This window comes from Elephas maximus, chromosome 24, assembly GCF_024166365.1.
Source record: "Elephas maximus indicus isolate mEleMax1 chromosome 24, mEleMax1 primary haplotype, whole genome shotgun sequence".
NCBI lineage: Eukaryota > Metazoa > Chordata > Mammalia > Proboscidea > Elephantidae > Elephas > Elephas maximus.
Genome location: NC_064842.1, coordinates 17,515,977 through 17,529,233, shown reverse-complemented (window position 1 = coordinate 17,529,233; position 13,257 = coordinate 17,515,977). Strand labels below are relative to the sequence as shown.

The 13,257-nt window shown below is 37.2% G+C and overlaps 1 protein-coding gene across 3 annotated transcripts in view; it reads left to right on the top strand.

Annotated features, from left to right (window-relative positions):
- CNST (consortin, connexin sorting protein) overlaps positions 1 to 13,257 on the top strand; it is a 92,357-nt gene that overhangs the window by 48,875 nt on the left and 30,225 nt on the right. For all 3 annotated transcript variants that reach the window (XM_049868044.1, XM_049868043.1, XM_049868042.1), the window contains 5 exons: positions 122 to 330; positions 7,819 to 7,849; positions 10,186 to 10,272; positions 10,723 to 10,837; positions 13,053 to 13,074. In XM_049868044.1, the coding sequence (XP_049724001.1) occupies positions 151 to 330; positions 7,819 to 7,849; positions 10,186 to 10,272; positions 10,723 to 10,837; positions 13,053 to 13,074 (435 nt within the window). In that variant the 5' untranslated portion in view covers positions 122 to 150. The remainder of the gene's footprint in view (positions 1 to 121; positions 331 to 7,818; positions 7,850 to 10,185; positions 10,273 to 10,722; positions 10,838 to 13,052; positions 13,075 to 13,257) is intronic.

Below are 13,257 nucleotides of genomic sequence, written 5' to 3'. Positions count from 1 at the left end.
GCTTTTTTCATATGATTAATTTTATTTGAAAGTTTTGTGGTTAACAAGCCTAATCGTTGTAAGGTGTTCCACCATGATAGGAATTTATACTTAACCTAGGTATTTTATTTACTTCTTAAAGGGCTTCCTTCAGGGGATAGTACACCTTCGATGCCAGAAAAGACAGTCAGTGCAGCAGCCACAGAGGCAGTCGGCGGTGAGGAGGCTGCTGAAGTAAATGCTGATGAGCAGCCAGAGGCTCCGAAGCTGGTTCTGCGGTCTCTGTTTTCCCTCATACGAGGCGAAGTTGAGCGGTTGGATTCAAGGGCACTTCCCCTTTGCCTTCACCAGGTACTACTGTGATGCATCTCTTCTAGCCTTATTAAAATTCTGCTACCAGTGCTGGAAATAATCTAAAATCCACTTCTGCATGCTTAATTCAGCCCCACTTATTGTGAGCCCAGAGAGTCAACGTGGCAAATGCTTAGTCAGCACCAACTACGTGCCAAGAACAATACTAGATGCTGGGGAAAGATTACTTAACAGGGTATGTTCTGAAGAGATCCACTGTGGAATAGGTGAAACGGTTATGTACATAAATAATTGTAGAATTCTCTAAGTGTTAGAGCAGGCGTGTATTTGAAGTTCAGAGATAGCACAAAATGAGTGATGAACTTTGTCTCGTAGGCAAAGAAAGTGACTCTTACTTGTACACAGCTCAGTCAGTATGTAAAAGGAGCTGGCCATTGTCTGAACTGTGGATTATCCAAGGCCACCAGTGTGTGGCCACAAGCCATTAAAATACCAAATTTCCCACCAGTCATAGATCCAGGGCCGTCTCTCTCTGGGCTCATAATAACAGTGATTGGGAGGGTAAAAGATGGAGAACCTAGAGACCGGGAGGCCTTTTAGGACGGTGGTGAGGAAGCTTATGTACACAAAAGCTAATTCAGGAAAAACTAAGATATTTTTGAGCCATATTTTATTTTCACGTAAAATGAAAATAATTGGTACATGAGAATGGGTAAAGTTTCCCTTTTTGTTTTATTTACTTCTGTTTTAACTTTGGCAATGGTCCATGAGTAACTTTTAATTTTTAAAAAGTAAAAAAGCTTTTATCCCACGGGGGAAACGTGCATTCTTACAAATTTGGCTGTTGAGAAAATGTGTGCTGCTTTTTGGCCACTGAAGTGTTACTGATTTGCCGTAATGGAGAAGCACCAACAACTAGGCAGCATTCAGCCTTCCTTACATTTGTGCAGTGGTTTGTTTGCAAAGGGTATTCACACTCATTGTTATTTTGTCCTCCAAACGACCTAGAGACGTATTATTTATAAAGAAGCAAGTTCTTTTTAACATTAGGGCTGTTATTTGTTTATTCCATTCACTGCATCTATTTGGGACAACTTGATGGAAATTTGAATATGGGCTGTATATTAAATAATATTATTGTATCAATGTATAATTTCTTGGGGTTAATTATATCATTGTAGGTTTTAGAGAGTATCCTTGTTTTGGGGTTAGACATGTGCAAGCAAGTATATAGGGGTGAAGTGTCAGAACACTGCTTACTGACTTAAAAAATATTTCAGTGGTAAAATATATGAGAGAGAGGAAGAGACAGAGAGAACGTTTGGCAAAATGTGAACAATTGACAAATCATGGTGAAAGCTATATGACTGGGTGTTACTATTCTTTGAACTTTTCTATAGGATTTCAATTTAAAAAGTTCTATTAAAGACAAGATTTAGAGTAGAAGTAGAAATAGCAGGTATGAACAAATCTTCTCAAGGCATTTACATCATTGTTCCTTCTTACATGAAGAGAAGAATGCTTTTTTCTGTTGGCAGGTGATCCTGTGGTGGAAGCAGACCTATTAGAAAATCATGTTTTTAGGCAGTAAGATGGTAACAATCTTGATCAGACCTGATTATTTTTTAAGCTTTTTATGTTTCAAAGTCAAATTCCACTCCCACCCCTCAGGAACATATCCCTTTGCTGAGTGCTGTAGATTATGCGTCTTAAATATCTCAGCAATCTGTTCTCTCTTGGGAAAGACGCTTACAGAATACAGTGGTGGTTTAAGAGTGTGGGCTTTGGCTCTGCCACTAACAAGCTAAGTGTCTCTCAGTGTCTTCTTCTGAAAGCTCTAGAAGATTAAATGTGGTAATGAATGTAAAAGCACTTAACGTAGTGCTTGGTACACAGTAAAACCCAAATAAATATTAAGCATTACAACTATATACGCACTGCCACTAATTCAAAGATCACTTTATGGAAATGAAAGCTAGGGGTCAGCAAAGAAATGGCAACACCTTCGGCAATTTGAGGCTTCAGGCAACAGGAGTTAGCTGATGGCTGCCCTGCTCAGCCCAGGGATAAAAAATCTTCTATAACCTCCCTGAGGGGAATGGAGCTACATTATATTCATTTCAGTAATCTCCAGCCCATTGCACTGTGCCTTTCACCTAGAGATATGGTTGACATTTTGCCAAATTTATTTCCTTCTCTCTCTCTGTCACACATGTTTTTTCCACTGAAACATTTTAAAGTAAGTTGCAGGCATTAAGGAACTTCACCCCTAAATGCTTATACATATATCTCCCCAAAACAAAGATACTCTTCTACATAACCTACAATGTCATTATCAACTCCAAGAAATTAGATGTTGATACCCAGTGCCGTCGAGTCGATTCCGACTCATAGCGACCCTATATAACACTATTATTTAACATACAGCACATATTCACATTTCCCCCAAGTTTTCCAAGACCATCCTTTACAACCATTGGTCCTTTAAAGTAGAATCTAGTCAAGGATCACACATTGCATTCGGTTGTCAAGAATCTTTAACCAGCCAGTTTCTGTGGAGTTGACTCCAATTCATAGCGACTCCATGTGTGCATAGTAGAACTGTGTTCCCTAGAGTTTTCAGTGGCTGATTTTTCAGAATTAGACTTTCTTCCGAGGTACCTCTGGATGGACTCAAACTTCCAACGTTTCTGTTAGCAGCCAAGCATGTTAACATTTGCACCACCTACTACTCAGCCAAAATTGCATTGTAAAGGTCACTAGTGCCCTCAGTGGTGTCTAATTCAGGGCTCAAGTCTCAGTTTTAATTTCACTGGAGCTATTAAAAGTGTTTGACAAGTTGATCTCTTGTTCTATTTTTAAGTACTTTCTCTATTTGCTTTTGGGGACACCTTACTCTTGCCTTTTACGGCTCTCCTCACTGGCCATGCCTTCTCAGGCTCATTTGCTGGTCTCCCACATTTTACTAATTTTTAAACAGTGAAGTAGCTCAGGGTTCGATTTTTTTTTTTTTAATCTCTTCTAATCTAAACTCATGCCCTGGGTGATGATTTCAGCCAGTCCTGTGGTTGTCACCATCTTTCTTTCTTGAATTCCAGACTTAAATTATCCAGCAGCCTGAGATGTATAATTTTCATCTCAAATTTAAAATGTCCAAAATTAAACTTTTATTTTCCTCCCAAATACGCTGCTTTCCTAGTCTTCCTCCTCTTGTTAAAGCAACCCCATACCTCCAAATGCTGAGACCAGATACTTTGAATTCATCCTTTGCTCACTTTTCCCATGCCCAAATCCAATCCATCAGCAAGTCTTGCAGCTCAACTTCAAAATATAGCCATAATATTATCTCCTCTTACCACCTGTACTGCTGTCACCTGAGTCCAAGACAGCATCAAATCTCACCTGGATTCTTGCAGTAAACTCCTCACTGCAGAAACCTACCTGCTTTCACCCTTATTTCTCTTTAGTTTTTTTTCCTCTACATAGTACTCACTGTGATCTAGATAAATGTATGTCATGTCCTGTCACTCTTTTGTCCAAAACTCTCCCATGGCTTCCCTTCTCATTCAGAGTGAAAACCAAAATCCTCACCATGGTCCTCTATGATCTGCCCCTGTTACCTCTCAGACCTTCATCCTAAAGCTCTCCTTTTACTCACTCCTTTCCAGGTACGCTGGCCTCCTAGCAGTCCCTAGACATACCAAGGATGCTCCCACCTCAGGGCCTCTGGTATCTCCTCTGTATCCTTTCTGTCCTTTCTCAAGAAGCCACTAGAGGATGGTTTCACCAAAACAATGGAGTAAACCAAAGAGCTAGAAGATATGAGACACAGGAAACTGGAGATCCCACCCAGAAGAGAGGTGAAGGGAATCTCTAGGCATTAATGAGAGAAGATTCTAAGGTGACAGCTCTATACCAAGACTAGTCTAAACCAGTCCTGTTTAGAGTGGATCAGACAGGTCTGGGGAGAGACTTTTTCTATCATTTACTGTTTCTGAATACTTGATTCTCTGAATATATTGGGAGAGATTTAGAAATTTGTGGAGTGTTTAGAGTTGTATGAATGATACATAGAAAACTATGCCCCCTCCTTTAAAGAAAATCTCCCTCCAGGAAAGGAAAAATAATCATAGTTTGCAGCATGTCTTGGCTCATGATAAGGTATAGATCTAACCATTACTACAGTATAACAATTGTAGTAATCAGTACCTTATCATGGCAGGGGAAGTATGAGAGGGAGAGTGTGTGTGTTTGTAGGGCTGGGATGGGGAGAGAGTAAAAGACTTAATCCTCATCTTCTAAAAGTAAAAAATCAAGAAATGGCAAATATAGGCTTAATATTTAGTGATGTAGAGGTTTAAAAAAATAGGTAGAGTAAATCTAAGTGAGTTTTCTTAAGGAAAGGGAATAGGACAAGAGGGGCAGGGGCTGCTGCTTTCCTTTACAAACCTTATAGAACTATTTGGCTCCTTAAGTTATGCATAATTTTGCTAAAGATAACATAGTTCCAGCGTAAGGCAAGAAAAGCCTCTTGGTTAAGGTGGCAACAGTGGAAATGGAGAGGGGTGAATTAGAGATCTTAAAAAGGAAGACTCACTAGGATTTGGTGATCGATTGCAAAAAGGGATGAAGGAGAAGTCAGAGATGACTCTAGGAGATCCACTTGGGGAGAATGGTAGTGTCATTAGCAGAGATAAGGAATTAGAGAGGGAAAATTAATTTTAGGAAAATTATGATTTTTAAGGTGATATTATATGGATGAATATGTACTGAAGCCCTTCAGAAATATGGCGACAATTACGTTGCTTATAGACTTGTGTTTTTAGCTCTTAGAATTCTGCAAGATTCTACTTAAACATTCTTGTTCTTGGCTATAAATAATCTTTCACAGGTTGACTTATTTAATGTGATTGCAGGATCTCTTTAAGCTACAAGTCACTACCGAAGTCATACGATACACTTGGAAGCTTTTCATGTGGAATACTGAAACTGTTCTCAGACCCAGGCAGGGAATGGATCCACTGGAATTCTTGAAGCCACCCTGTGAGAATATGACCAAGTGACACTTTCCCTTTTTTGCTCCTCGTGGGTAAATGAAACCTGAAATGGGGGTAACCCTAAAACCATTGCCTTCCCATGATGGTTTTCAACTTACTTCTTCACACGGTTCTACTCTGCATCTTGCACTTCTGGTTCAGACTCTGATTCAAACCATTTTGAGTGCTTACGATCATGTGTGCTATGCTAGATACATACCCTCTTATTTAGTCCTTGAAACAACCTTGCCTCATACCGTTGTAGGTATTGTCCCTGTTTTACAGATAACGAAGCTGAGATTTCAGGAAAGTGAAATGACAGGTCCAAGGTCACACAACCGTAAAGTGGCCAAGCTTAGACTAGAATATAGTCAGGTCGTTCATCTCTAAACGGCACATCCTTTCTGCTCTGCTAGGTTGCCTCTAAGTTTTAGACATACGGGACATTAAAAAAAAAAAAAAAAAAACTTCTTTTGCCCTGCTGCACTTGCTAGGGGTATGTTTTTATAGGGACATACTCTGTATGTTCAGTTTTCAAGCTGTCCTTTTACCTGGAAACACATTTTACTTTTGTGGATTGGGCTTTATGGTATTGGAATTGCTACAGAAACGTGAATGCTAATTGAAAACTCTATTTCTGCACTGCCAGGAATTCTGGCACATAATAGGTATAAACTAAGACGTCTTAAATGAGAACTGTTCATAAATAAATGTGTCAATGATGCACAGATGCAAAAAGGCAAGCAAAATCCCTTTGAAGAGCCAGACATTTTATTTTGATGGGCAACCTAAAATTCTATCTCAGCCCAAGTATAGGTGGGAGACTCTGTGCATGCCACAGGTTTTTCGCCAGGGGTCATAGATGGAAAGTTGTCATTTTCATTAGGTGCAACGCAGTGACGTGCTGGAGTCTGCTAGAACTGGCTCATGGGGGGTGTGTTCAATGATGTCGAGCACGTGGGGAGCTTGAAATTGGCCCAGATGGGAGTGTTGACACCAAAGAAATGCACAAACACCACATATCAGGTCTTCCTCCTAGCCCACAGAGCTGACTGTTAAACTGTTAAACAGCACACCCCTAGCTGAACCATATGGAATTCCTATTTTATAAGTAAAAAGTGGTTGAATATTGACAATTTGATTAGGTTCAAATTAATGCTATTATACTATTATAACCATGAGCTGTTAAAAGAAAACCAAAATCTTGAAAATCAGTTCCCTCCTTGCAGAGTCCTCAAAATATAAAATAAGTGTGGAATCAAATTTTAGATTAAACTGAAAATTTATGGAAAGGTAATGTGAGTCTAGTCATCTGTATCGTGTATAGAGAAATATTAATATGTTCAATCGATAAAATGTATCTTAAGCTAGGCAGATACTTCCCTTTAAAGGTATGCTGTCTCCACCAACATTGGGGATTTGGGAAAAACCATTTCTGTGATACTTTATTGTTTCCTTTTTATTGCTAGTTTATAGGTTAGACAAGTACTTTATTGTTCTCTGCATTGGCATCTACCTGGAAAATGGAAATAACTGTTAACCCATTGCCACTGAACCAATTCCAACTGATAGTGACCCAATAGCACAGAGTAGAACTGCTCCATAGATAGTGATCTATAAATAGAATATAAACATTTCCTAGAGATCTAGTAAGAGTTAAGTGGGAACTGTTTTAAAAGTATAAAGTTCTTATATGAAATACTCTAAATATAACAAAGTCAGTATATTATAAATATTTTTCAGTGAATACCCTTAGTTTTGCTGGCCCATTCGGAAATGTTATATCTAAATAAAAGATCCCAAAGTATTTGGAATCAAGGGATTTTTTAATTTGAAGGTGCCTTAGAGCTAATGTGGGAAGTGACAAGCCTCAACTGGGACCAGATCCTGGTGTCTAGACTCCTCATCTAATGTGCTTTAGAGTGTGCGACATTTATGACTTTGTTCATGTCCCACACATTATCACTCAACTCTTAGCAGCTGGCCTGACCTTTTCTTAAATATCAAAACAGAACCAAAAAGTCAGTGTCCCATAGATCTTCAGCAAGTAGTTTGTGAAACGGATATGAAATGAATGTGTCTTTAAGCTCTCATGTGAAGTAACATATTTCAACTTTTTAATTTATAATAAACAAAGTAGTTTTTTCACTTGTGTTATCCCTTGTAAGCCTCTGTCTCGTTTTGCTCATGTTTAGAGCTCTTACTTCTAAACTCTAATGAATCAATGGGGTTCGCCTTCACTTGAAATAGAATAGGAAGAAAAGGTTAATGTAAAGACCAAAGAATGTGTACTTTTGCCTCGCTTGAGATGAGTAGCTTCAGAATTGTGACCTGTGCTTAAGGTCACATTTCTCTGAAGTGATAACATAGTTAAGAGTTTTTGTAGTTTGATATTAAAGACTTCAGAGTTTCAAGGTCCTGACTTCTTCCAAGTTTGTCTCTTCATCCAAACGTTAATTTAATTTCCTTTGGTTTTGTTTGTTTTTAACAGATAGCAGAGTCCTATTTCCAGGAGGAAGACTGTATCCTTTTCTTAATTACAAGAAGAAATTCATACAAGTCTTAGGGAATCACCTTTTTTTTTTAAACTTGAGGTATACTTTATATACAATAAAATGTATAGCTCATAAGGGTCCAATGGGTTTTGATAGTTGTATCCACCCATGTAACCACCACACAAAACAAGATGTAGGAAATGTTTGTCGTCCCAAAAAATTCCCTAGAACTGCCCAAATTTGACCTTCTGTGAACAAGCAGTAATTTTACCAAAATCTAAATATTTGTGTACCCAGAAAAAAAAAAAAATGCTGAAACAAATAAAAGTAAAATATTAATTGCATTTTCTTTATATTAAACAGAAGTCAAGTAACAGTCATATGGTAGAGCATGTTGTCTTAGTCATTTAGGGCTGCTGTAACAGAAATGCCATAATGGATGGCTTTAACAGAGAGAAATCTATTTTCTTACAGTCTAGTAGGTTACAAGTCCAAATTCGAGGCGTCAGCTCCAGGGGAAGGTTTTCTCTCTCTGTTCTGGAGGAAGGTCCTTGTCCTCAATCTTCCCCTGGTCGAGGAGCTTCCGAGGCACAGGGACCTCGTGTCCAAAGGATGCACTCTGCTCCTGGTGCTGCTTTCTTGGTGGTATGAGGTCCCCAGATCTTTCCTTGCTTCCCTTTCCTTTTATCTCTTGAGAGATAAAAGGTGGTACAGGCCACACCCCAGGGAAACTCCCTTTACCTTGAATCAGGGAGGTGACCTGAATAAGGGTGGTGTTACAATCCCACCCTAATCCTCTCAACATAACATTACAATCACAAAATGGAGGACAACCACACAATACTAGGAATCATGGCCTAACTAAGTTGACATGTATTTTTAGGGGACACAATTCAATCCGTGGCACATGTCAAGTGTATTTCACGTCGGAAATCCATGATTGTCTTATAACGGCTGTGTACCTGCAAAGAGAAAATGGACTTTTTCCCTAGTACTAAACAGTCTGAGTGGTGTTGGGTGATGCAGCATGTTGACATTTGTACAGGGAAGATTTCTTCTCTTGCTTTTCTTTGGGGGAGGGGGATAGCCCAGTATATACCCTCCAGAAGAAAAGGTGTAATAAGCATCGATTTTTCCCTGTTGTGGTGGTTTGCTTTGCCTCCTAGCCTTGTTGACTTTCCCTACATCTCTGACCAGACAGATGGAGGGATTCTGACCTCTGTCAAGCAAACTGTGATATACCTTCAGACAGTGGCAGTCTGTTATTGAATATGTTGAAGATCTAATGAAGATATAACTCTCTCGTTATTATTTTTAAACCAAACGATGAATATGATGTAATCCAGCACAGATTAGCAGTATCAGCTTCCCTGGGAGCTTCTTAGAAATGTGAATTCATGGGCCCTACCTCAGACCTACTGAATCAGAATTTCTAGCAATCAAACCCATGAATCTGTATTTGAACATGTTTTTCAGATAAAGTTTAAGAGATACTGGTATATTTTATGTCATGAGCAAAGGAAAATGGAATCATTCCTGCTTCTTGCTGGCCTATGTTATGATCCTTGGAATATCTTTAAAACTACAAAGGAGAGAGAGAACTGAACCTGAGTGATCATGGGAAGGACAAAAAGCTAAGCCATGAGTTTTTCTCATCTTTCCTTCTGGATCAACTCTTAGGACATTGACCAGAGGAAGGTAGGCAGTTGGACAGTTTATCGCGTCCTCATAAAATGCAAATACGTGTGCTGTGGATGAGAAGACAGAAGTTCAGAAGCCTTTCTAGAAGAAAATGGCATCACATAACAATTACAAAAATTACTGTGGCAAGTTAATTAAATTTAATCAAAAGATCTATGTAATTTTTTGCTCTGTCATTGTTTGAGCATTTGATTCTTTGATCTTGTGGGAAATAAGGTGCTAAAACCATTCAGTAGGAATTAAAGGATCAAGGTGATTTGAAACTGGAAATAAACACTTGACTAGAGGGTAATATAGTTGCTTGACAGAAGGTAATTTAAGGAGAGAAATTTAGACTCCAGGATTCCAATTAAATTACTTTTAATTGACCCTGCTAGAATTATATTAGAGAGCGGGCATCCCTTGAGCGTTAAAGCTGTCTTTTAGTTTCTACTGTTTGCTGATAACACGGAACTCAATAGCTACTGCGTTCAGTGCTGCGTTAAAATCTACCTACCTCAAAACCAAGAAACTTTATATATGTTTAAATTTAGAAATATTACAGAGCCCTCTCATTTTTTTGTTAGTTGCAACTTTCTTAACTTTAATAGGATATTCCTCTTCAAATATGGGGCCAAATGTAACAAGTCTAGATTTCTGTTTTCCTCAAATTTTCTATTCAGATGAGAAAGCAATGAAATTCATTCAGCTTGAACGGTTATATCATGAGCAATTGCTTGCAAATCTTTCTGCCATTCAAGAACAGTGGGGTAAGTACAAACTAATGTAGAATGTGGAACTATCAGTAATTAACAAGTTGCTATTTAGAAAGTTAACATATTTGACCTGTTTTGCAAGTCAGGAAATAGATGTTTCCACAGCGAAGTTAATGTTACAAAGAAAGTAACATTTTTACCATAATCCTATATTCTTGTGAGAAACTTTTTTCTTTATGTTTTTCTCTTCATGTCAATGATCAGAAAAGAATGCTTGTGGTTATTTTCATTTTTTTCTCTGATCAGTTTGCATGCCCTACTGGCTAATTTAGTCTCTGGGATATTTATGTTGAAAAGTAATCACTTAAATATTTCTGTGTTAACTTCTGGATAGTTTGAGAAGATAATCGTGTACTAACCTTTATCAGCAGTGCCCGTCAACTATTTTTTCCCTCCGAAATATGTTTTGTAAGGGCCAGTGACTAATAAATATTTTAAATTTAGAAACAAAATGGAAAACTGTACAACCACATACAGCTGCGTCTCAGAGGAATTCAGACAAAGGATTTGATGGTGAAGATTTGGAACGCCTTACTACATTTTGCACAACACATCAAGAGTAAGTATGTCAGCGTTTGGTGAGAATGAGGGGCGTAGAATATTGCACAAGCATTGTAGCATTGAGCATTTGAAACACAAGGTCCATTTCTTTACCGAACATTTACTGTTTTCAGTTGGAGTTACAATAAAATCCTAGGTTCCTCTCTCAGCTTTTATCTCATTTTCTTACTCTCAGCTCGGTAAAAGGTCAGCTTTACATGGGTTCAAAGGACCCTTCTGTTTAGAAATTTTGAAATACAACTCTTCTAATTCCAATCTCTTTTTGGTTAAAAAAAAATGTGGCAATTTATATCAACTAAATTGTGTATTAGAATAATTTATTCAGTTTGCTTGCCAGCGTTTGTAAGTTGTAGTAAACAACACATTTAAGGGTAGTCTAATGCTGGAAGGCAAATATAATACAGTATTTATCCAGAATGCTGCAGAAGTAAAACTATATTTACCAGAGAATTTTTAATTGACTGATTTTTACTGAATTATATTTTTAAACTAAATTATAGAAATAATAAAGTGTTTAAATCATTTTTCAAAAATTCATTATTCGAAGACCCAGAATTTTGAAAGTGAGGGAGCACGAGCGTGATTAACCTAGTGCAGATTGATGGGACTTTGAATGTGAGCCCTCAGTACAGAGGCTCGAAGACTCCATTCTATTGATAAATGTTTCTCCTTTTGTCTCAGAATCACAACGAGTAATAAGCTAAAACTCTATTTGTTAATAGTGAAACAGCGCCAAGTAACTTGCTTAGCTCATGCAGCGGAGACAGAACTTGCTTTTGGATCCGATTGTTCTGGAGACCAACCTTTGGAGAATGTTTGTAGGGTCAGAGATGGATTCTCGTTCAACTTCTGTGAGGACAAATTTCTTGCATTAATCAGTTTGAACCTTTGAAGCAGTATTTTCAGGAATTCTGAATTATAACCTAAATTTTAAGCAGATTTTAAAATAAGCTGTGAAAACTTGTTATTTAAAATAGCAACTTTTTACATGTTAAATAGGTTAACTTTCAGTCACCAAGTTTTGAAATAATGGCATCTTTTTAAAATAGGTAAATATAGTTTTCTTTCAAAACACTCAGTATATATCCCCCGCCATGGACTTACAGCTTGTTAATGTGTTAGAAATGTTTTAATCATTCAGTAAACAAACATTTATTCAATATGAGAATGGCATTTTTATGCTTTAAAATTTGGATAATTCCTGCAAATTATGACTCTTAAATTTTTTTAATATTTACAAATATTTTTGAGAATCGTACATGTAGAAGTTGAATTAGTGTATGCTCTGTTGTGTACATTTGTGACAAAAAAATAAACATTTTAAAAAATATTTCTGAGTTAAAATGTGCATTCAACAAAGTGCACAAACTTGATGAAGTTTTACATATACGTCTATATATACCTACCTATCAAGATACAGAGCATTTCTAGCCCTTCCAAAGCCTCCCTCATTCATGTACCAAATCAGTATCCACCTTCGAAGGTAACCACTCTGAGTTCTATAACAATGTATTTGCGTCTTATGTAATGTCATATAAATGGAATCACACAGCATGTAGATTTTTTTTCATGTCTGTGTTACATGTTGTTGCATGTAACAGTAGTTCTGTCTTATTACTGTGCAGATTCATCGTATGAGTGTGCAGAAGTTTATTCATTCTGTTGCTAACAGATTCTTAGGTTGTTTCCAGTTTTTGAATATTACGATAAAGGTGGCCGTGATCATTTTTTTGCATGCCTTTAGGTGGGTATATGCATCCCACTGTCTTGGGTATTCTCTAAAATTTAATTTTAAAAGTTACTTTTTTGTTGTCTGTTTCCAATAAAATTATCTCCCACCACAGTCTATTTTAGGCTATAAGGACATACATTGAAATTAAAAAATAATGATATGTATGAAATATTTTAAAAATACATTATTAGCAAAAGGTTTAAAAAAGATTAGCATTCTTTTATTCTGGATTTTAGCATTTGTCGTTTCTCTGGAGGTTTTCAGTAGTAATTGGCTATCTAAGCAAATTAACACATGATATAGCTGCACTTTGAACTGTGTAAACCAGTGGTGATGTCTCAGCAGTGGAAACGGGCCGTGCTAAGATAAGCATCCAGAGAAGCTGTATATTTTTTGAAAAGCCATTTCAGTGACATTTGTTTGGAAGAATATTGCTGCTGCAATTTACTTTTAATTCTTTTTTCTCTCTTTCTGTTTACAGCCCGCTTTTATCCAAACATAAGGTAAGAGGTGGTTTCTTTTGAAAATGCTTAAAGGAAAAATGTTAGTGTTTTATGTCTCTTGTATGGACTGTGTTAAAAAAATAATTGAACCTTTCTCAAATTGTTTTTAGCTTTCTAATTTAATGCAACCGTTGGCAAAAAAAAAAGTTTTGGTTTTTTTTTTCTTGCTTGTTTTTTTTTGTT